The 24,347-nt window shown below is 36.7% G+C and overlaps 1 protein-coding gene across 1 annotated transcript; it reads right to left on the reverse strand.

Annotated features, from left to right (window-relative positions):
* Window positions 1-2,199: 2,199 nt before the first annotated feature.
* On the reverse strand, window positions 2,200-18,033 carry LOC100977974 (trace amine-associated receptor 1). Its single transcript, XM_057302664.2, has 2 exons — window positions 17,981-18,033; window positions 2,200-5,021 (listed from the first exon to the last, which is right to left on the reverse strand). Exon 2 carries the CDS (start codon window positions 4,893-4,895, stop codon window positions 3,876-3,878), a length of 1,020 nt encoding a protein of 339 aa, XP_057158647.1. The 5' UTR covers window positions 4,896-5,021; window positions 17,981-18,033; the 3' UTR covers window positions 2,200-3,875.
* Between the last annotated feature and the right edge of the window lie 6,314 nt (window positions 18,034-24,347).

Genomic DNA, 24,347 nt, shown 5'->3' on the forward strand with positions numbered 1-24,347 from the left:
CATATGGGCACAGGGAGGGGGAACATCACACACCGAGGCCTGTCAGTGGGTAGGGGGCAAGAAGAGGGATAGCATTAGGAGAAATACCTAATGTAGATGATGGGTTGATGGGTGTGGCAAACCACTATGGCCCATGTATACCTACGTAACAAACCTTCACGTTCTGTACATGTATCCTGGAACTAAAAGTATAATTAAAAAAAGAGGGATACCTGCCATTGATAAATCATTGTGGGTGGCCTAATTTTAAGCTCCTACATCACTTTAATTTATAAATATGTTGAGAACATTTTAATTTGTGTGAGTCAATAATGTCTTCCCACTGTAAAAAATGAAAGAAACAAAGGAAATGCTGAAGCTAATGTGAATCACAACAGAACCAGCCTCAATGGAATGAATGTTAGAGCAGCCTAAGTTCACTGGGAGCTTAAAGGCTTGAGGCAGGAGGTTTAGGAGGAAGAGAGATGTGCAGAAGAAGGTGAGGATCTGTCAAGTTTACTTCCAATATTTTTAATATCTGGCCATGTACTCAGTGAATTATATTAAAGCACTTTGGAAAATGCATACGTACTTTATCTTTTTAAAAAAGCAAAAGACAAAAAAACAAAACTCTCAATCTGATTCTTACATCATCTACATTTTGAGTGCATATCTCAACTACTAAATAATAATTTTGTCAGTACACTTTATCATCTACTAAATTTAGAACCATAAATCATTCTGAATGTTTCTTTACACCTTTAATATTCAAGTTCTTCTTGGAAGACACTGTGGCTCATCAGAATGGACAATGAATTGGAGTTCATCTGGTTTGCACTACTTTTTTGGCAAATATTTATGAGTCTCTAAAGATTGGATTATTGACTTCAAGAACTGACTTCAAAATCAAGATGGACTCCAGTTCACTGATCTCTTAAGACGGCATTATTATTATTGCTAATAAATCAGTTCCAACAAACTTCCTTGCTAACACTTCTTTTACTGATCTGGAGTGGAAATTTATATGAATATTCCTCTTTGAGAAGAGGGTGGAGGTTGAGACCGTTTTGATTGCAAGTTATCTTGACCTGGGGAAGGAGTGTCATTGAAATTGCTTTCTTGGTATTTGCTATAATCTTTTATGTCAACTTAAGGTTCTTTCTGTGGATGCAACCAAAAGCTATTCTCAAGAGGAATTAATTAGCAGGCTATCTGGGATTCGTGGAATCCATGCTGGATAACTGAATTTGGAAATGAACAGACAGGTGGGTAGTTCCGGAGTCTGGGAAGAAAGAAACCTTGATATTAACATGAGCAGTCTGCTCATGATCTTACCGCTTGGATAAAATGGACACCCACATGATTTCATTGTTTTCTGCTAATTATTCTGCTAAGAATCACTGTTTCTATCCCTTTGTTAGAGATTCAAATTCTAGAGAAAATTCTGAAAATATCAGTAATTTACTCATCTGTTTAGTTAAAGGGAGAGGCAGGGGGTCAATCTTTTTATTATAGTTCCAATGAACTATAACTAGTTGGAACAAAAAACACCTCAAAAGTGAATTGGATTCCAGTTGTTATATAGACTCCGGAAAATCAAAAGACAAAAACACCTCTCATGAGGAAAGAAGAGAAGCTACAGCAAAGCTGGGAATATGGAAAGACGAAGCAAACCTTTCTTTCTGTTTTGCTGAGAGGGGCAGTTATTACTTATTATGAATATTAAAAACAGAACCTACAATAAAAATAGACTGTAAGAGCTTTAGTACCAAGTGAAAAATGTAAAATTATTTGAGTCATGAACTTGTCCCAAGATAAATGTGGAATCAATGCTAAAACCTGTATAGTACTTTAAAGTAAATGTAAGACAAAGATGATTGTTATCACCATTATCAATACTGATTTAGAAATTCTAACTAATGAAGTACAGTAAGGAATATAAATCAGAATCATAATTATTGGAAAGAAGATAAAACTTAGCCTTGTTTGAGGATAACATGATTTGTATAATGAAAACCCAAACGAGTCAACTGAAAAGCTCATATAAACTTTATTATATAACCAGCAGTAATGATTACATAGAAAACATAATGGCTTTAGAAAAAAATTCAGAATAGGCAAAACATACATAGAGAAAAGCACAAAACACTTCAGAGTAATCTTAAGAAGAATTATGGGAGCAAATGAAGAAAAGCACATAAAATTACTGTAAAGTATAGAAAACTCACTAAATGCTTGTTTCCTTTTTAAAATTTGACAGACTGGTCTCACAGGTGAAAAAAGTCAAACTGGTCTCACAGGTGAAAAAAACTCTTTTGAAACTGAGAGTGATTAGGGACACTACTTATTTAGTCTTGCGTGTACTAAATTAAAAACATAAAAGATAATGTTTTTAAAAGTACTAGAGCAAAAATTGATACAGATCATTGAAACAAAATATATACTCCAGAAACAGACTATAATTTCTGGAAGGATTTCACATATCCTCCGGAGATCCTCAGATTTGTAAACAGAAATTTATACGCAGCAGTGTGCATTTAGTTACGTTTAAAATCATTTGCCTTACCCTAACTTATTCATGAGCAGAAGGTAAATCCAAATCCCCGGTGATACTCAATCTGAAACAGACCATGTGAAGTTTGTATTCATCAGCTCAATTGCTGATGAATGCTTGTAATTTAGAATGTTTGCCCACTTCCTTTAGAGAATCTTATTTGAAACCATTATTTTTTCCTCTTTTGTATTTTTATATATGCCATCTAAATAGCCATGGTACATCTAGTCTGATTATACTTCTTGTTGGCCCTCATGTTTAGCTACTTTGATGGATGACTGCTTCTCCTTCTGTGTATTGTGGAGCCCAGCAAAGTGAATTTGTTTAATACCAGGTAGCCTGTGTTTTGAACCCTATCATGTCAGATATGACCTTAAGACATGGTAAAATCCTTCTAGACATTTTCATGACTTCAGTGGCAGGTAAAAAGCAGGAATTTCATTTAATTTATATTATTTTTAGAAAAGTTAGAAACAACTGGAATTGTTAACAGTAGGGAATGGTTAAAAATATATTTGTACATCTGTGCAAAGTCACGTTATACAGCCACATAAAGGGATTACTCATAGCCCAAACCTCAGCATCATGCATTATATTTAGTTAATATGTGCACATATGCCCCGAATCCAAAATAAAAGTTGAAAAAGAGAAATATTAATATAAAATAAAGAATTTTAGATGATATAATCCTTACCAGGAAGTATACTATGAATAACATTTTTTAATTTCATTTGGTTTGTATATATTTTATTTTTATATTTTCCTTTATTTTTCAAATTTCTTAGAAGCATGAGAATCAGAAAAACATAATTTAAAAATGTGAAGATCAAGATATTTAAGGATTGGAATATATATTAACAATACAAATAAATTATGTGTCAACAATTATTTAGCGGTAACATTTAATGTGTGTACTTTTAGTTGATTTTACTAAAAGACTTATACACATATGTGACAAGGACATGTATACGTATATGACAAAATCATTCTGATTTGCATCCTCAAATTCAGCCCTATAGTTTCCACCACTGAACAGCTGACTAAGGTATCACAGTAAACTCATGGCAGTTCTTCTAAGGGCAGGAAAAGTTATATAAAATGTAGGCCTTTAAATACTGGATTTTCAAAGTTCCATTATGTGTGGTAAGAATGGAAAAGCTTATACCTACTATGTCCCAAATAGGAAATTACCTATAAGCATCATAATTTAACTCACCATACATACTTTGACTCAAGTAACTGATTTAAAAAAAAATCCATGTGGTTGGTGCATGTGGTTCGTTATGTTGTGTTCATAAATATGATCATCAACCGATTTGCAAAACAGTGAAATATAATAATTCTATGAACTCAATTCCAAAAATAATTTACACCTGGATGAATCTTTTTGGAAAATTTTACCAAACAGCATCATCTTCAGTGCTTTTCTAAACCAAGGATAGAAAAATGCATAAACCATTGGATTAAATGTAGAGTTCAAGTAGCCAAACCAAATCAATACATCATTCAAAGTAGGTGGAATAATGTAGTGAAGAAAAGGGTCCATGACTGTACAGATAAAGAAAGGGCACCAGCATATTAGGAAAACTCCCATCACAATCCCCAATGTCTTCACAGCTTTCCTTTCTTTGCTTTGTGAAATTCCATTTTTCATTTCCAATCCAATTTGGAGCTTCTGATTGGCATCATTAATTAATCTTGCCTGCTCTTTAGCGATAAGATATATTCTGTAATAGACACATAACATAATAGATCCAGGTATATAAAAAGAAGTCATAAAGGTCAGTACCCCAGATATTTTGCTAAAGAAGACAGAGCAACCTCCTCTGCAGTGAACATGTTTGTAATATATCTCTTCAGCGCCTTTGAAGTTTAGCTCCAGAAAGATCATTCCAAATGCAAAAACAGCGGGGACACTCCAACTAATGAAGATCATCACACAAATAACCAAGATATTGATCTTGGCTTTATATCTCAGTGGATCACACACAGCATAGTAGCGGTCAATGGAGATGAAAGACAAATGGAAAATGGAGGCTGAGCTCAGCATAATGTCGGTGCTTGTGTGAATTTTACAGAAGACTTCTCCAAAATACCAACAATGCTCAGCAGATCTCACCATACTGTAAGGCATGACCAGACACCCCAGAAGAAAGTCCACAGTGGCCATGGAATGAATGAGCCAATTTGTCGGGGTATGAAGTTGTTTGAAGTGTGATATAGAAACAATAACTATCAGATTGCCAACGAGTGTGGTCAGAATTATGAGCACCATTAAACTGTACAGGGAAGCACGGACATCATTTGACCAGTTGTTTTTCACACAGGAAATATTAATTATATTGTGGCAAAAGGGCATCATTCCTGAGGGCTGTCAATGAGTTTACTTTTCCCTTTGTGTGTTGATTTATCTTTTTCCCAAATCCATAATCAGGTTACAGTTCCTTCTCGTGTTTATTTTTTATTTGCACATACTTATCCCAGAAACCTAGGAGGAAAAATAAAAGAGTAAATCATTGGCAACTTGAATCCTCTCACTTCTAAAACATTTACCTATTACTCCCTGTTGAAGAATAGTTATTTTGGAAGGAACTTTATTTCCAAGTTCCATTCAATAGTTCAGTACAGCAATTTTAAAAAACCTTTTACCTGGAGCTGGACATTCTTCTAGAAATATGAAGCTAAATTATTAGGTTGAACTATATGAAACTGCCACATTTGTAGGTCAGAGAAGATCAAATGATGATTATGATCACACATCTTAATCTATGGAAACAATCTGTGTCCATAGGAAGCCAGTCTAGTGGGGGAGACTTACATTCTAAAGGGTAGAAAGAAATTGCCAGAAAATTTGCAATTAAAATATGTTTATGAAAAAGACAAGAAGTCTTTTAAATGTGCCTCTTGTGCAGAATTAATACGCACTAGTGCCCACTTCTGCACTTGGTCATACGTAAGTTATATATTTCTTATTTTATAATTAATTGTAATAAGAAGAAGCTTACATATATTTATTTGCAGCTTGCAAAGTACTTCTACATATATTCCATGCATTATTTCAGTTACAGTTTTATTTGACATTTTTAAGACCAACATCATTCTTTGTAAGGAAGACATGACATGCTTCATTAACCTCATTTTACTGGCAAGAAATTGAAGTTTAATTTACAAATCATTAAAGCTTGAATATGAGCTGTGGTCTCAATTACTGGTTCAGTTTCTTTGATATCAGTCCAGTCTTTCTCTCTATTGCAGAAAGAACCAACTTGAGGTCAATTTTTAAAAATTAAGCTTTAAATTTTCATATAAGAATTTATGATGTCTTAAATAATGGCACCTACTAGTGAAGAATGATATTGTGGTCCCACTTATTAAGGATTTTTGATATACAGACTAAAGTCTATGGTAAGAAGTGAAGTGGCATGGTGCAAAGAGCACTGAGGTGAGAGCCCAGGGAAGCTGAGTTTCCATGTGGGCTGTGGGCAAGGCACACAACCTTTTTAGTTTTTAAGTTCTGAAATCCAATAAATCTCACTTTATAAAACAGGTAAAAAAAATTATTATGAGTAGGCATCTTCTACTAGGCCTCCTCTTCTTGTACTTCACTGAAGAACCTCAAAGTTCCAGGGGACTCAGTTTGAAACTGTCCCTTTTGTTTCTATATGACCCTGTAATTCTGAGCTAAATTCTAGAACTTGGACTTACACACACACATATGCATGCACACACACACACACACACACATATATATAACACATACACAGACATGTACATATATATAAAGAGAAGAGGGGAGAGAGAGAGAAAGGAAGAAAGAAAGGAGAGAGAAAGAAAGGAAGAAGGAAGAAAGGAAGGGAGGGAGGGAGGAAGGGAGAGGAGGAGGGAAGGAAGGAAGAAAGAAAAAAGAAAGAAAGGAAGGAAGGAGAAAGGAAAGAAAGAGAAAGAAAAAAGAAAGAAAGAAAAAGAAAGAAAGAAAAAGAAAGAAGAAAGAAAGGAAGGAAGGAAAGAAGGAAGGAAGGAGAAAGAGCTTGGGGAAGAGTACAAATTTCTGGCAATGAAGTCCTATAGTCTATCACTTTGGTAGGAAAATGCTAGAAAACAGCAACAATTCCTAGAATTCCAGGAGTCTGCCTTCCTTTTTATCTTTTTCCCTTCCCTCTGGGCTGATGGTTTAGAATGAGAGAAATGCAATATCTAGGTATGAAAATGTATATTTTAATAAATTTGAAACATTTTTCCCCTAATCTCCTTTGGTCTTCTATTCCCAGAAGGAAACATATTTATACCAAATATATCTGTAAGATTTATTTAAAAAGACACACAGGCTCATTCCATGATAGAAGCTAAACAGCAAACAAAAACTGTTATTTAAACTAAGCAATATTTGAATTATGATTATGATTTCATTAAAACAATGATGGATTTCTTACTATGAAATTTAAGTTTGCATTTAACTAAACTCAATCAGTTAAGTTATATATTTTCTAGTTAGACTTTTCCTCCACTATTTCCCTCTCTTTTCCTTCTTTCTTTTACTTATTTGTTGACTTACTAAAGGAACCACACAACACTCAAAATCACTGTTCAGAAGTGTTTATTTATTCCTGACTCTTAAAAACATTTCTTCCTGATGTCATATTGAGTAGGGACTCTCAGTAGGAACTAGGGTTCAAAAAGAAGTAAGGGAAGGTGGAAATAAAGCAAAATACAAATTTCACTTTTAGAAGAGGAAATTCACAGAAGATGAAAACGCCATCTGGCAACTTCATAGGCCTTGTTTTTTGTGGCTCTGACCAAAATGACTCAGAGGTTACCTCAAGCTCATATTTGCACATACTGGTTTAAGAGACATCAAGCCTTAGGCACAGTATCTTAGAAATTGTTGATAGTATGAATGCCACATCTGTAGAATAATTTGTCTGCCCAACTTAAAGAATATTAAACATCATTGTATGAGTGCTTTTTGAAGTGTTATAAATTGTTTTTGAATAGATTTATTTGTTTAAGTGCTCTATGACAACATTGTGAGTTGAAAGCTTATCTAAGGACCTGGCAAAATAGTGTTTTTGTTTCTTTTCTTTCAGCTTTAAGAATTTACAAGCTAGAGATAATTATTATCTGTATATACAAAGTTTTCAGGTTGAATATACAATAGCAATATGGGAAGTTAACAAATTGCTGTTTGATTACCTAACTAAGTAAACAGTTCTGTGTAAATGATCTAATCATCTAATGTTTGAAAATGACATATGAATTAAAAATATGTTGATAGAACTTATAGTTTAAAATAGATCTGTCTAGCAAGGCAGGAACTCCCGGGCAGAGTGCCTCAACTTTCCAACAGAAGGTCATGAACACTAACCCTATCATAAGCTTTGTCCCGGATTCCATTAACCACCCATCCCTAATTGCTCAGAATTTCATCTCTATACTACTCTACTCATTTCCTAATCCAAACCAATTTCCCATTGTGGTATTACTCACAAAACCCTTCCAAGAGTGCCCTTGGGGACTCATGGTCTTTATTCCATTTCCTAAAATTCTTTTTTTAAATCTGCTTCCCACTCTTTGTTCTAACTAAAACTCTCTCTCCTCAGGATACCTTCTCCCCTGCAACCTTGTCAATGGCGGCTGTTTTCTTTCCTACATTCCTTGTACCTCTTCATATTATATGATCTGGAGGAAGAGTAAGTGTCCACTTACACTCATTGCCATTGAAGATCTTTCCACCCTAACCTCTAACCCCTTGCAAGCTTTGAAGTTCATGTCTTCATGCTATACCTCTGTATTAGTCCATTCTCACACTCCTACAAAGAACTGCCTGAGACTGGGTAATTTATAACGGAAAGAGGTTTAATTGACTCACAGTTCCGCAGGGCTGGGAAGGCCTCAGGAAACTTACAGTCATGGTAGAAGGGGAAGTAAACACATTCCTCTTCACATGGTGGCAGCAAGGAGAAGTGCAGAGTGAAGTGGGGTAAAAGCCCCTTAGAAAACCATCAGATCTCATGAGAACTCACTCACTATCATGAGAACAGCATGGAGGTAGCTTCCCCCATCATTCAATTACCTCCTACCAGGTCCCTTCCATGACACATGGGGATTATGAGAACTACAATTCAAGATGAGATTTGAGTGGGGACACAAACCACACCAACTTCCTCCTATTGCAGGCATGTACAGACTCCCAAGTCATCTCTCTGTACTTCTTGAAGATATGAGCTCCTGGCTTGCTGTCACTGTCTGTAATGCTACTCCTGCTAAAGTTCTTAGCAATTTTATTGTCCACCTAAATGATCCTTCCAATAATGGACTCTTAGTTCATTGACCTTATCTTTTAACAATCGTAGACTCGCCTCCATCTCATCTCACCTTCCATGGTCATATCCTGGGATGTCATTATCAATGACAAGAGTCATCCAAATGATTGGTTTCAAGCTTCACATCCTGTCCTCCCAGGCCATGTGCTTCCTTTCCAATAATTTTCCACTAGTGCTTCCTTTCCAACAATTTTTTCAACTCCCTTGAAGCCCTCAATTCATTTATTTTACACACCTTTCCACTGTCCTTAATTTACTCATGTCTACCTCTTTACTCAGTTTAGATTCCAGTATTTCCTGGCATTATCTTAAGCTCTCTCACATTAACATACTTTCCTGGCTAAACTTGAACACTGGTTAAATGCAGTTTTCCTCTCACTCCACTCCTGCACACTGAATGTGGCATAGAAAAACACACAATAGCCTTCTTTTAAATTCGTAACAAAAATGGACCATTACAATTGCTCAGGAATCCTACTCCATTTCCCTGTTACCTTCATTCCTCTCCTCTCTGAGATGACTATTTCATGCCTTCTTGAATCTCAAATACTTATTCACATCCTTACTCTCACCTAATGACTTTGCATTCTGTTTCGCTGAAAAAAGTGATGCAATCAGAAGAGAATGTCCACATCCCTCCAGCCTATACCTGTTTACATATTCAGCCCATTCCCTTATTGCTGCAAATTACTGTAAATGAATGGACTCTCTCCCATCACAGGCCATTCCTCAGATGTGCCCCATACCCATCTCTTTATGCCTATTCCAAGATATACCCTCCAACTCTCTCTCCCCTGCATCTTCAGTGGTTCTCTTCCAAATACCTTCACTCTCAAATATGCAGTAATACTTTCCACCTTAAAAGAATTATTGAAGCTCACATCTTCTTTCATTTATCGATTACCCTTTTATCAGAAAGGAACCCTTTGAGTCATTTATACTCCCTGTCTCTAATTCCTCTAATCCTATCTCTTAAAATTCACTGTAATGAGAATCTCATCATCAATACTCCACCAAAACAGTTCTTAACCAAGTTATTCTACATTACTAAACCCAGTGGTAAGTTATCAGGCCTCAAGTTCTTGCTTGGCCTTTCAATTCCCCCTTGAAACAATTTCTTCCCTCGGCTCCTGGGTCACCACCCCCTTGTGGTTCTGCTACCTCACAAGCTGCTCTTGTCAGTGGCTGTTACGGTTCTTCTTCATCTCACTGGCACTAAGTCTCAGTCCTCAGTTCCCTTTCCTATTCATAACCACTCCCTTGGTGATTTCATGCTGTATTATGGCATAGTCTACATGCTGATGAGTCTCAAATGAATACTTCCAGCTTTGACCTTCCCCCTGAACTCTGGACTAGTATTTCCTGCTGCTCACAGGATATCACCACTTAACTTGTCTAAAGCCAAGCCCTTGACCTCCCTCCTGTGCCTAGCTTCTCCTCCTGCTCTCTACATATCTAGAACATGACAACTCTATTATTGAATGTCCTCCATCCAAAACTTTGAGTTAATTCTTAGCTTCTGGCACTCAACAACATATCCAATTCATCAATAAATGATCTTGGCCCTTCATTAAAAAGTTATCTAGAATCAGACCATTTCTCATCATTTCTACTATCACCATCCTGGTCCAAGCCACCAACAATCTCCAGATTAATCTAATAACCTCCCAGCTGGTTCCCCTGCTTCTTCTCCTGTCTCTCCACAGAAAGCATCCCCAACAAGCAGCCAAAGTGATCACATAAGTACATACATTTTCACATAAATTCTTCCAGAATGGTAGAATATGAGTCTCAAATGTAAAAGAACAGGGGCATAAAAAATATGCCCAGAGCCAATACTGAGACATTGTCAGCCATGCGCCCCTATCAGGCCAAAGAAACCTGCATGGTGACATGCTGCATCTGTGCCTGCCTGATGTTAAGACCACACTTCTCACAATGTCTCCTAGAACTTGATGTAATCCTACAGTAGTGTGTGTATGTGAGGCTGCATTCTGCCCATCTATAACCTACTTAAATTCATCAAGTTCTGTATACTTTCAAGCATGAGTAACTATTTTAATATAAGTGAGTTATTACTGCTATTTTTATAGACAAGGCAGCAAAGAGAACTACAAATCTGGAGCTCTGTGACTGGTACAAGCTAGGTGATTTTTTTTTCCATTGGTGTTCAGAGGAGAGGTTATATGAAATACTTTTGGCCTTCAGGTGAAAAACTAAAAAAGAAGTGATTGAGATATGAATTTTTTTTTTGGTAAAAGTGTAAATAAAGCTTCTGACTTTCAGACATTCTGCTTTTTTTTTTTTTTTTTTTTTCTGAGATGGAGTCTTGCTCTGTCACCAGACTGGAGTGCAGTGGCAGGATCTCAGCTCACTGCAACCTCCTCCGACTCCCTGGTTCAAGCAATTCTCCTGCCTCAACCTCCCTGGTAGCTGGGATTACAGGCGCACACCACCATGCCTGGCTAATTTTTGTACTTTTAGTAGAGGCGGGGTTTCACCATGTTGGCCAGGATGGTCTTGATCTCCTGACCTCGTGATCCGCCTGCCTTGGCCTCCCAAAGTGCTGGGATTACAGGCGTGAGCCACTGCACCTGGCTCAGACATTATTCTTAAGGGAAGTCATCCTTACTGAACCAGAGACATACGAGATAAAAGAAAAGGACAGAAGCATCCCTGGCTTCCCTGAAGCTATATATTTCACAACCTGAACTTGCTTCTATTTTCTCCCCTTTCTTTGGTTTATTTTATATTATTGACTCAAGGACATAGCTTCTAAGCCAATAAGAAGTGATTGGTTTCCTCCTCACCACTCTTTTTTAACAGGTGAGGAGTAGGTAAGAACTCTATGGAAGGTGTGGAGAGTAGGTTCAATAGCTGATATTGAACAAAAGAGAAATTCACCATCAAATAAAAGAAAAGGAGGTCCCCAGAGTCCCCCAAAAGAGGCAATCATAGAGTCAGAGTAGTGGGTGGAGTGGGAGGGAGACAAGGCCTTTTGAAAATTAAGCTGCAAACAGTGGTGTCCTAATGAACAAAGCCTAGGGGAGGCAGCGGTTGTGCAGGTTTGGATGAAGAGGTTCTTAGCATGCCCAGTTCCTACAGGAGAAAATCACCTGAGCTCCAAAGCAGATTTAGGAAAAGATCAAGATCTTCTGCTCCTTCCCCCAAGGAAATTGGCATCCCAACAAGAAAATGACAGTGGATTGGCCTGTAGTTGCAACAGTGAAGAGCCTTCCACCAGGCATATATACTAGTGTGTCCTTACCCGAATGCACAAGCCAAATAGACATGCAAAAGCAGTCACCAAGAAGAAAAATGTGGAGCGGTTAAGTTTCTGGGCAATTCAAAGTAGGGGCCACTTCATACCTTAAAGGAAACTAAGAATAAACAAAATGTCTTTGACCCAGGCAGAAGCCACTATCTCAATGCCTGGTCGGCGTGTTTGGGTTTTTGTGTGTGTTATTGTTTGTGTGTGTCTGTTTAAGTGACACTGTTTTTCTTCTGTCTGGTAATTTTGCAGTTACCACATAATGCTAAATTGGAGACAGAGACATGGGACATTATAATCTATGCCAGAATGTGACTTTTTGCTCTAGAACTTTTGATGGCTATCTTGTGCTTGCTTTGATAATAAATAGTCTAAAATACATGATACCCTGATTGATTTGTGGGAGAGAATTTAAAAGCAATATGGACCTAAAATTGCAACTAAACTTTGTGTTAACCTAAATATACTGTTGTTTTACGATCTCTTATTGATCTTGGGTAACGTTATATAAAAGTTGTATGAACCCACAGAAACCATCACACTCAAACCTTTGGTAAACTTTTAATGTTTCATTTGGTTCTTGCCCAATTGGTGACCATCGGAGCATCATAAAGAAAACACTGTAGCCAATACAACCAGTTTGAGTTTATGAAAGGTCACAAGTCTATGATTTGCAAAGGAGATAAATCATTTAAAATGTTCTGGAAAAAAACATAAATGCTAGGTGAATCCCTTAAATAGTCCTCAAATATAGAAAATGTATTCTGGAGACACCTGGTCTGTAGCCTCTCTCTCTCTACAACTGGGATTGGAAACATGTTGACTTTGCATCTGGTTTCCGAACCAAGAAACCCTTAAGTTTTTAACCATTTCCTTAAATGGAAGAATAGTTGTTAGGATCAGATATTCTCAAAAGGTGTTTCAAAGCCCAGCTTTTAAAAGAGCAGTGCTTATAGCAAGAACACACTTTCAAATCTAGCAAGATTCTACCCTGGATGAGAGTGCTGTTGGCTGTCATGTGTCCGCATCAGTGTTTCTGGGGAAATAGACACTGCTGAAATTTTCTGGTCTCTCCTGCTCTATGTCATGTTCTTATTTAATTTAAGACAGCTGGTAGGTACTTGTATCTATAGCTAATAGTCTAGAATTTAACTTTATAGTAAGTGTAGTTTGGTCTCTTCCTACAAATCCATAGCCCTAAAATAATGTACCTTTACAGGAACAAATATAGGCTGAGCTTAAACTTCTCAGGAACACTGTATCTTTTAATTAAATGGGGCACTGTATACAGAACAATAAGAAAACGTTTGAAACCACAAAATGTTAAATATGGGAAATATGACTTTACGATATATTCAAGGGCTTATAGCACCCATGTATACTTTAAAAAGGAAACAAATTACTTGCAGAGAGGTGTAAGATTCTTATACCTAAAACCTCCTAATAATACTCTTAAGGTAATCCTTTGAGAAAGGTATAAGAATTAGGATCTCAAGAATTGGGAAACTGAGCCATGAAAGGACTAATAATGACCTCTGCACAAATTAAGCATCAAATTCACTTTAAAATAATTCTGGCAAATTTTGTTTTAAAATGGGAATATAGTTGATGAAAAGATACATTTTTAAAAAATCAAGAGTGAGGAAAGTCACGGCATTAAAGAATTGGAAGCAAGCATTGTAAATAGATCTGCAGGTGAGAGGAAAACTTCCTCCTGACATCCCCTGACAGCCCAGTCTTCATGACCGCCAAAAAAAATCCTACACCCCTGATATGAGCTAACAATGATAGTTCAGAAGCCATTTAACAAAATACAGTAGCAGCACAGGGAGAGGCCAAGTCAACTAGAAAAGGCAGCTACTATAGAAGCAGGAAAGTAAGAACTTTAAATAAAATTTAGTAGAAACACCTGAGATTAAAAATTAGAGTACAGATAAACATTTGAAACCAAAAGAAATGATACAGACATTTTGAAAACCCATGAAAGAATTAGAAAAGAGAATAATCACAACTAAAGACTGAATCACGGATCTGGTGGATAAAATAGAGGAGTCTCACATACATTAAGCCAAAAAACAAAGAAATACAAATTCATTCATTCTTTTTTTTTTTTTTTTTGAAACAAGGTCTTGCTGTGTCACCTAGCCTGGAGTGCAATGGTGCCATCATGGTTCACTGCAGCCTCAATCTCTGGGGCTCAAAAGATCCTCCTGCCTCAGCCCCCTAAATAGATGGAACCACAGATATGTACCATCAGGAGGTATTTCAAGTTGCCCAGACTGAAATACCCAGATTGCTTGGGGCTCCAAGCAATCCTCCTGGCTTGGCCTCCAAAAGCATTAGGAATACAGACATAAGCCCCCACACCCGATCTGATTTGACTTTTCTAACAGTATCACTCCGATTGCTGCCTTGACAACAGATGCAGAGGAGCAAAGACATAATAAGCAAGGAGATCAATTAGGGAGCGGCTGCAATGGAAGCTGTCACCTGGTGAGAGAAGATGGTGCTTTAGAGCACAGCAATGTTTGTCAGGGTGGAGAGGAGAGATCAAGTTTGGACATGTTTTGAAGAAACAGCCAGCAGGAATGGCAGATAGACTTGATTGTCGGTTTAGAGAAAGTCATAGAGGGAAGTAACAGGGCTTTGGCTTGAGCAGCTTGAAAAACAGAGGTACTAGTTAGAGAGATGGGGAAGATGGTGACTGCAGAGGGACAAGAAGCAGGGGAAATGGAACGCTTTGCCCTTGTGAGGTTGGATCTGTGTGAGGAAGAGCAGGCCTTTAGTGCTTAGCTGCTTTGGTTCAAGTCCTGGCTGGGCCATTCACTGGTCCTATGACCTTGAACATACTACCCAGCCTCCAGAGGCTGCAGTTTCCTCATGTGAAGAACAACCAAACAAAAAGAAAACAAAAACAAAAAAAACTATTTTCTGGAGCTCTTATGAAGCTGGAATGAGTTAATTTTTATAAAGTGCTTATAATAGCATCTTGTAAATAATGTTCATCAACTAAGTAAACATCCAAGTGTAATGCAAGGGAAATCAAGGTGCTGTGTCAAGAATACACATATATTTAAATTTAAATAGATGCACTCTAATGGATCACTATAGGCAGAAGGTAAGGAAAGGGAGAAACAGAGATAAATAGGGGGAGGGAGAGACAATAAGATGAAATATATATATAGAATTAGGATGTCAGAAGGGAATGGCATGTGTTTTATTCACTGCTGAAGCTCCAAGGCCTGAAAATATCTACAACATGTACAGAGCACAAAAGGGAATAAAGAATTGAATGAATGAACAAATGAACTGAGGAGTTCATTTTCATTTCTGTGCCTCATAGAACCTTAAAAAAAATTCATGCACATATACTTAGCCTGGTTCTGAATTCTGAGTATCAAGGAAAAAAATTGTATAAGCACCCAAATAGAAAGAACTGGTTATTTTAAAAGGAAAGAAGTTCAGGCTAGCATAGGACATCTCCTCTGTCATTTTGGAAGCCAGAAGGCAATAGAAAGAGGTTAGAAATTATGAGGGAAATAGGATGACAATTCAACAATCCTATATGCAGTCAAAAGGGTGATCATATAAGAGTAAAAGAATGACAGTAACAATGTATTTATGACCACCTGCTGAGAAATTCTAGGAAATACTCTAGCAATATAAAAATTAAATCAAAACAAAAATTTCTAAATAGCAAGAGATGAAAAATAAAAGCAACAACAATGATTAATATCTAAAGTAAGGTTTAGTTTAAATTGAAAGGGGTTATGTTAATATGACACAATACAATGCTTGTTAAAAGAACATTCAAAATGAAAAACAAATAAATTTCAAGGAAACACTTAATATTGGCCTGGAACTTAAATTCTAGCTATCTTAATAACACCTAGTTGTTATCAGGGGTGCTGAGGGGCTGGCAAGTTAAACTTCTTGACTGGATGGAAAGATGTGTAGTTATAATTAAATTTTGGACAGTTGGTCTAGCAGCATTTTTTAAAATTTAAAATGCTCACATTGTTTGAATCAGCTCCATTCAGTGCAATTGTTTTTGTAATAGCAACGAAAGAAAAAAGTAAAATAATATAAACTTTGATGTCAGACTTACATATATATATATATCAGTAGACATATGATATGTATTTAACAAGATGTTAAATAAAATGATCTGGTTCTTTCTATATAGAGACAGAAAGTTGTCAATAGTATATTTTTAAGTAAAGAAAAAACATTTACAGGTTATTTAAAAATATACAATTATGTATTCTAAAATATCATACATCAATATATTGTTAAGTAAAGAAAACATTTGCAGAGTATTTAAAAATATCATAAATAGGGATACACACTCACATGCATTTATGTAATTATGGGAAATAAGTATGGAATGGAATACTCCAATTCTCAATATTGTTTGCTCAGAGATAGTGAGATTGAAACTCAAAAAACACACAAAAAGATTAACAACAAAAAGAAAATAACACAAAATTTTAGCAACGTTTTTACCTGGGTCGTGAATTATGGGTGAATTTTATTTACTTTTCCATCTCTATGACATATTCTAAGTTTCTTTCTATGGGAATGTTTCACTTTCATAACTAGAAATTTTTAAAATAAAAGTAAATGTATTGTTTATAAATTGAGTTTCATTTTAAAAAACTATTGGTGAATAATTATCAATAAATTTGTATTATTTGTTTCTTTGACTTGTATAATTCTTTGCATGATTTATTTATCTATTTTACCTTTGTACTAAAATTATACTGTTGCTAAATTACTGAAGTGAACTCATTTCCTGTTTTTGTTCTATTATAAAATGTAAAATAGACAATAATAATTTTACTCCAAAACTATACTTGCAGCTCTGTAATTCCAGTATTTTTAATAAACATACTAAAATATGTTTGAAAAATACTTATTTCTAAAGGGGGAAAGAGACCAGGGTGAGGGGAAACAGCATTTTTAAATGTTTAAGTCATGGTTCTTGAGATGAAACATTGCTGGAAGTGAACCATTTCTGTTTCAAAGAAACAGGAAATGGGACGAAATTCATTTGTTTGCTCCTACATCAACACAAACCAACAAATAAGAGTAAAACAGTCACCAGCAATATTGTGATAAATGTACTATACATGAAAGTGTTTCTGCTATTTTGACATGCATAAAGTAATATGAATCAGATTTAGGTAATGTAACTAAAAGGTTCTTAAGTTAATTGATCTAATGTATGGCAGGTATACACACACACACACTGAATTTAGTTTAAGTTGAAAGGGATTATGTTAATATGACACAATACATTTGAAAATGTACTGGGATTTTTCCTACCAAATATATTTGTACAAATAATATTTGTGCAAATAAGATTATGGTTTTGCAGTTTAGTTTTGTATATAGTAACAATAAGACATATTGTAATTGTAAAACCTAAAAAAATCTATAAGGACTCCTTACATGATGTTAAAACTAGCCAATGTACACAGCATAGAATTTCTTTCTTCATTAACAAGAAAAGGAGATTTTTTAAAAGTTTCAACTTTTCAAATGTCCTAGCTTTCCATAAATGAATTTTTAATAAAAGAGAAACAACACTTTTTAAAAGACATGTAAAGCAAGCTATTTAAAAATATATAACCATTCTTTTAGCTTCTCTTACTAAAGGGGCTACTAAGCAACTAAATTACAGAAAACCCTTGTTAATCTTCGCACTAAATAATCCTAAATTTTAACAGATGGATAAGTACCAAGCCATTGATAAATCTCATTATCTTTAGCATTCTTCCTGTAAAATACTACTTTAGGCCTTTGGGTTAGTCTCTAGGATTTGGTTTGGCTGTTCAGCAAATTCAGACCCACCTGCTCAGGTAAGAGTGAACACAGTCAGTGGATGAGCAGACAGCAGGAACACTGCCTTTGGGACCAGTCTGCATCAATCTCCTGGATACCTGCTGCTGGCTAGAGCCCACTGCTGCTCTATGATAGGCCACAGTTCACATAGACAGAATGACGCAAATATTAAAATCCAAAACAAAAGCTGATAATAAATCTTTCTGAAACAAGCTAACAATATGTTATCAAGAAATATAACTGGGAGGAGCTTTTATTCTGAACCAGCATCAGGAAGCTAGCAGTGAGCAAGCTAAATAGAGAAGGTAAATATTACAACTACTTTAAAAATAATTCCAAGCGTGGGCCACCAAGAACCACAGCGATGCATTAACAGCCCATAAATGAAAACACATGTCCATTAAAACTGACTTAATTGCTGATTGATTTGAAAGAAAAGTACTTCTCTATTAGACACCTGTACAAAGAAAATAACCAGCATTTAAAAAACAACTTGCTTTCAAAAGAGATGACCTGTACCCAACAAATGAATATTTTTAAAAAATAGAATGTACTCAAATCCAATAACATATTATAGTTAGAAAATACTTTAAAGCAATGGCTTTCAAACTACTTTTGAACCACAACTATAGGAAGAAATACATTTTATATTCTTGTTCAGTACATATGTAGGTAGGCACCCATAACAAATGTGAAAGTTTTTGTTAAAAAATACCCTTACTTTGTTTAAGTCAGTCTGATATTTCCTATTTTATTCTATTTCTTCTTTTAATTACTGGAAATTACAACCCAGTAATGTTATTAACCACAATAGAAAAACACCATCTTAAATGTTATATGGTCACACACATTTATCCCATCAGTTTTCGTTTGTTTGTTTTTGAGATGGAGTTTCACTTTTGTAGCCCAGGCTGGAGTGCAATGGCGCAATCTCAGCTCACTGCAACCTCCACCTCCCTGGTTCAAGCGATTCTCCTGCCTCAGCTACCCAAGTAGCTGGGATTACAGGCACCTGCCACCACACCTAGCTAATTTTTGTGTTTTGTTAGTAGAGAAGGGGTTTCACCATGTTGACCAGGCTGGTCTCGAACTCCGGATCTCAGGTGATCCACCCACCTAGGCCTCCCAAAGTGCTGGGATTGCAGGCGTGAGCCACTGCGCCTGTCCTATTTTATCAGTTTTTACACTTAGACTTTTGAATACAATAAAAGTTGATTAAATAAAAATTATTTTAAAACAGAAAAGAGAGAAAAACGAAGATATATAAGAATAAAGCAAAGAATAAAGATAGGGAACGTAAGTAAATCAAAAATTAAATATAAAAAAGAAAAAGTGTTTATATATAAAACTTCCAAAATGACCCTCTCTACATGGAACCAGATCCTCCAATAGGGCAAAACGAAGAGCTGGACAAGGGCTGGTTCTCTTCCATTACTATCTGTTACTCTGCATGGGATTAAAGGATCATTATGACACATTGATTATCAGGCTCAGTTCTTCACCCTCCTCACATCCTTTGTCTTTCCTTCATTGGGGGTAGAAAATACATTTTTTGCCCTTTGAATTTGAACTTTGCCATTTGACATGTCTTGGCCAAAAGAATGTGAACAGAGATAAAAATGTTCCAGTTCCAAACCTAGTCTTTGGGAGGACATGTTTATGAATGCCCTTTATCCTATCACCAGGAATACAACATACCCGGCTAAGCCACTTGTCCAAGGAAGATGAGAGACATGTGGAACAGACAGGGGCATGAAGACCTGCAGCACCTGCTAGTCACCCTAGCTGACCCCATGGATTCATGAGCATAAGTTGCTATTATTTTAAGCTATGGAGTTTTGGTGTCATTTGTTACACAGCATGATCAAAGCAATATTAACTGTGTCAATTGTATTTCTGAAGGAAACCGTGGAGATCTGCTGCCCCATTCTCCTGCCTTGGGATCACTAGTGAAACACTGCACCCCATAATGGGTCAGCTGTGACCTAAATAGCCATTATTAAAAGCAGTGATAGAACAAGCAAAAGGGCTTACAGTGAAATTACCCTTTACTAAGTGAATGTAACTGCTGCTTCAGAAGTCTCCAGATATTAAAGGTTGGTTCAAGAAATAATATCCAAGTTCAGTTCTTGTTAATAGTACATAGAAAATGTCATTCACTTTTCTCAATATGAGTTTAATGTTGCCTGAATCATACATATTCCTGTCTTACCAGGAATCAGTCTTCTTTGCAGGCAAGCACAATACCTCATGTATAAGAGTTTATTAAGCTCTAGGAAATCAAGGTTCTCGTCTGCTTTGTTCATTAGTCTCTCGCCATGGCTTTAAACAGTGCTTGACAGGCCGGGCCCTGTGGCTCACGCCTGTAATCCCAGCACTTTGGGAAGCCGAGGCGGGCGGATCACGAGGTCAGGAGATCAAGACCATCTTGGCTAACACGGTGAAACCCCATCTCTACTAAAAATACAAAAAATTAGCCAGGCGTGGTGGGGGGCGCCTGTACTCCCAGCTACTCGGGAGGCTGAGGCAGGAGAATGGCGTGAACCCGGGAGGTGGAGCTTGCAGTGAGCTGAGATCAAGCCACCGCACTCCAGCCTGGGTGACAGAGCCAGACTCCGTCTAAAAATAAAAAAATAAAATTAAAAAAATTAAAAAAAAACAGTGCTTGACAAACCGTAGATGCTTAATAAATATTGGCTGAGTAACATTGAATTACTGGATAAATTAATTATTCATTTTTAAAAGCCTTTAAATAAAAGGATTACATTGATATGGAATTCTCTTAGTTTCACTGTGTTAATTACAAAACTGCACGGGCAGTAAATCTTCTCTTCATCTCCTGCTCTTTCTTTTAACTAGAAAACTTATTCAATTGGATAATGATTTTTTCTTCTAGGAATGTATAGTTAATAGTGAGATCGACATACAAATAAATATTTATTGCACAATAGAGGGATTGCTAAATGGAAATATAAAGGCTGTGTTATGAGAGAGCAGAAGAAGGATTTGGAAACCCCTCATGGCAGCCAGGACAGGCTTCATGCATGAGGCCACATATAAGCTGAATCTGCAAAGACAATCCTCGGAGACTTCACAAACCACCTAAATTTAGAATAGGAAAATACACACAAAAACTCTTGTTTAATGTTAATAAACTAGTTTCATAGTGGACAATTAAAGTCCTTTAGTTAGTAACAATCCTGTTTTTAAATGTTATTCTTATTTCAGCATCTTTTTTAATCAACAAAAGTGTCTTGAATGTTTACTGTGGGCATTCGAAATAAAGCTTCTTTTTCGTTTCTGTTAAGCACACACACACACACACACACACACACACACACACACACACACCTAAAAAAATAATAAAACCTAAAAATATCTTAATTCCCACTCTCTGAACCCACTGAATTTCAAGCTAATTATCAGCTCCATCACCAAATGGGTCTTAGTGACGGCATGATTTACATCCTCGGACATGCATGCCTACTGTCTACTGCTTTGACGATTGAATAGGACATTCCTGTAGATATTGTGAAGTCCATGAAGGCAGAGATTTGGTGTCTGTTGTTTCGTTTTTGAGACAGGGTCTCCCTCTGTTGCCCAGGCTGGAGTGCAGTGGTGCAATCATGGCTCACTGTAGCCTTAACCTCCCGGGATTCTCCCACCTCAACCCCCTGAGTAGCTGGGACTAAAGGCGTGCACCACCACACACACCCAGCTAGTTTGTGTTTTCTTTTTCTTTCTTTCTTTCTTTCTTTTTTTTTTTTTGTATAGGAGAGGTTTTGCCACGTTACCCAGGCTGGTCTTGAACTCCTGGGATTAAGGGATATACCTGCCTTGGCTTCCCAAAGTGCTGAGATTACAGGCATGAGCCACCGCACCTGCCTGAAGACAGAGACTTTGTATGCTTTGTTCACTGCTATAACCCCAGGGCCTAGCATATAGCAGGTGATCCCTAACTACTGGTTGGTTGACTGACAGATTTCTACCAGATTAGCTGCATGTTCACATCTCTAGCACAAAGGAGAAATCTCAGAGCTTGCAGTATTGATTCAGAAGGCATTCACCTAGTGGTAATAGTTAAAGTTGTCTGTGGCAGGAGATAAGAGAAATCCCAGAAGGGGAAAGAAAGAGAGAGGAAGACAGAACTGTAAGAAATGTCAATATATAAGTAAAATACTTCCAGATATTTGGATGATAAAAAAAGAGACCAATAAAGTGAAGAGGGGAAGAAGAATTTTAATAAAGTTATGGTGTAAAATGTTACTGAGTGTTAGAGTAAGGATAGAGATCAAGCATATGGTCAGGGATTTAAAAAGGTGTCGTTAATGGTTTGGAAGCAATGTTAGTGGAGTATTGTGGACCATAGAGAAGATAGTGTATGTTAAGAAAATAAAGGCAGCCAGGGTAAATAAATTTTTTGAGACATATGACAATGAAAAGAAGGTGAGAAATGGAATAATAGTTTGAAGGAATGGGAAGTACAGGGAAATGTAGAGCAAATACAAATTAAAAACAAGAGGTTTCATTTTCCCTATAGAATATAAGAAAAGAGATTTTCCCTGCTTTCCCTTTTTCAAAGAGTCTTTATATTAGAAAACTTGTGCTTTAAGGTCTTTCTCTGTCTCTTTAAAATGTAGGTAAATTTTTTAATGCTAACTCAGCTTCTGGTCAGCATTATGATCCAGGAATGTCTTTCTCAAGGACTGGGAACCATCTCTTAGAAATGTAAACATTAAGGAAGATAGCACCCTATCTCCCAGATTCTGTGGGATGGCAGGAAACTAGCCTCAGCTTACTACTTGCTCCAAGTTGCAAAACTCACTCTAGTCATAAAGAGTAGTTGATTTTTACCTTGGTTAAAACCAGTTAGCAAACACAGATGGTTACCCCAACTACCATGTGGGTTTAGGATGAATTATGTGTAACAAATGGTGCTGTCAAGTCCTCTTACATAAGCACTAGTTATAGTATATTTGAAGAAAATGTGTGTATTCATCAGGGTTCTCCAGAGAAATGGAACAAATAGGATGTTTCTATGGTCTAAATGTTTGTGCCCCTCAAAATTCATTTGTTCAAACCTAATTCCTAATGGGATGTATTAGGAGGTGGAACTAATTAAAACCTTTGGGAGTGATTAAGTTATGAAGGTGGAGCCCCTATGAATGGAATTAGTTCCCTTATAAAGAGCTAGAGAGAATACAGTTCTCCCCTTCTACCATGTGAGGACACAGAGAGAAAGCACCATCTATGAACCAGAAAGCAGGCCCTTACCAGATACCAAATATACCAACACCTTGATCTTGGTTTTCCCACACTCCAGAACTGTGAGAAATAAAAGAAAGAGTTCTATTAAAAGGAATTGGTTCATGCATTATGGAGGCTGGCAAGTTCCAGGATGTTCAGGGTGAGTCGGCAAGCTGGAAACCCATTAGAGTTGATGATGTAGTTCCAGTCCTAAGACTAGCAGGCCTGAGACCCATGAATAGCCAATGTCTCAGTTTGAGTCTGAAGGTAAGAAAAAGCCAATGTCCTAGTTCAAAGCCAGTCACTCAGGAGGAATTCTCTCTTACTTGGGGGAGGGTCAACCTTTTTGCTCTATTCAGACTTTCAGCTGAATGGATGAGGCCCACTCATACTAGGAAGACAATCTGCATTACAATTTAAGTGCTAATCTTACCCCAAAACACCCTTACAGAAATACTCAGAATAATGTTTAACCAAATATCTGGGCACCCCGTGGCCCAATCAAGTTGACACACAAAATTAATCATCACAATATCTGGAATGGATTGCATCTGCTTGCCTATATAAAAGAATGAGGTGTCTTTTTGTCTTCACAATATCTTAGTGGATTGCCTATGATGTGCATCACATAATACAAATGTTTTCTTTCTCTTCTACCTTTGTGGAATGGTTTTCTGGGTTGGAAGGAGATTTTGTTTTAAATTATATTTTCCCAACAGAAGCATTTGTTAAGTTTGATTAGAATAAATGTGAAAGGGTTTGTCAGACAGCAGGATGAACCAGAAGGAAAGAAAGAGTGAAGATCAAATAAGATGTATTTGATGGAGCATGGGTTCAGGGTGATGGAAGAAGTGATTTTACAAGAAATACAGGAGGCTACAAGCCTTAAAAGGAAGAGAAACCCTTCCCTTTCTTGCTCTTCCTCCTCTTCCCAACTGTATTAGTTTTCTGGGGCTGCCATAATAAAATAACACAGAATGGCTTAAATAACAGAAATTTATTTTCTCATAGTTCTGGAGGCTGGAAGTCCAAGATCATGGTGTCACCAGGTTTGGTTTCTCCTGAGGCCTCTCTCCCTGGCTAACACATGGCTGCATTCTCACTGTGATTTCACATGGTCTTACTCATT

This window comes from Pan paniscus, chromosome 5 (genome assembly GCF_029289425.2).
Source record: "Pan paniscus chromosome 5, NHGRI_mPanPan1-v2.0_pri, whole genome shotgun sequence".
Lineage (NCBI taxonomy): Eukaryota > Metazoa > Chordata > Mammalia > Primates > Hominidae > Pan > Pan paniscus.

Excerpts from the sequence above, each read along its gene's own strand:
- LOC100977974 (XM_057302664.2), bottom strand. The coding sequence starts at position 4,895 with ATGATGCCCTTTTGCCACAATATAATTAATATTTCCTGTGTGAAAAAC.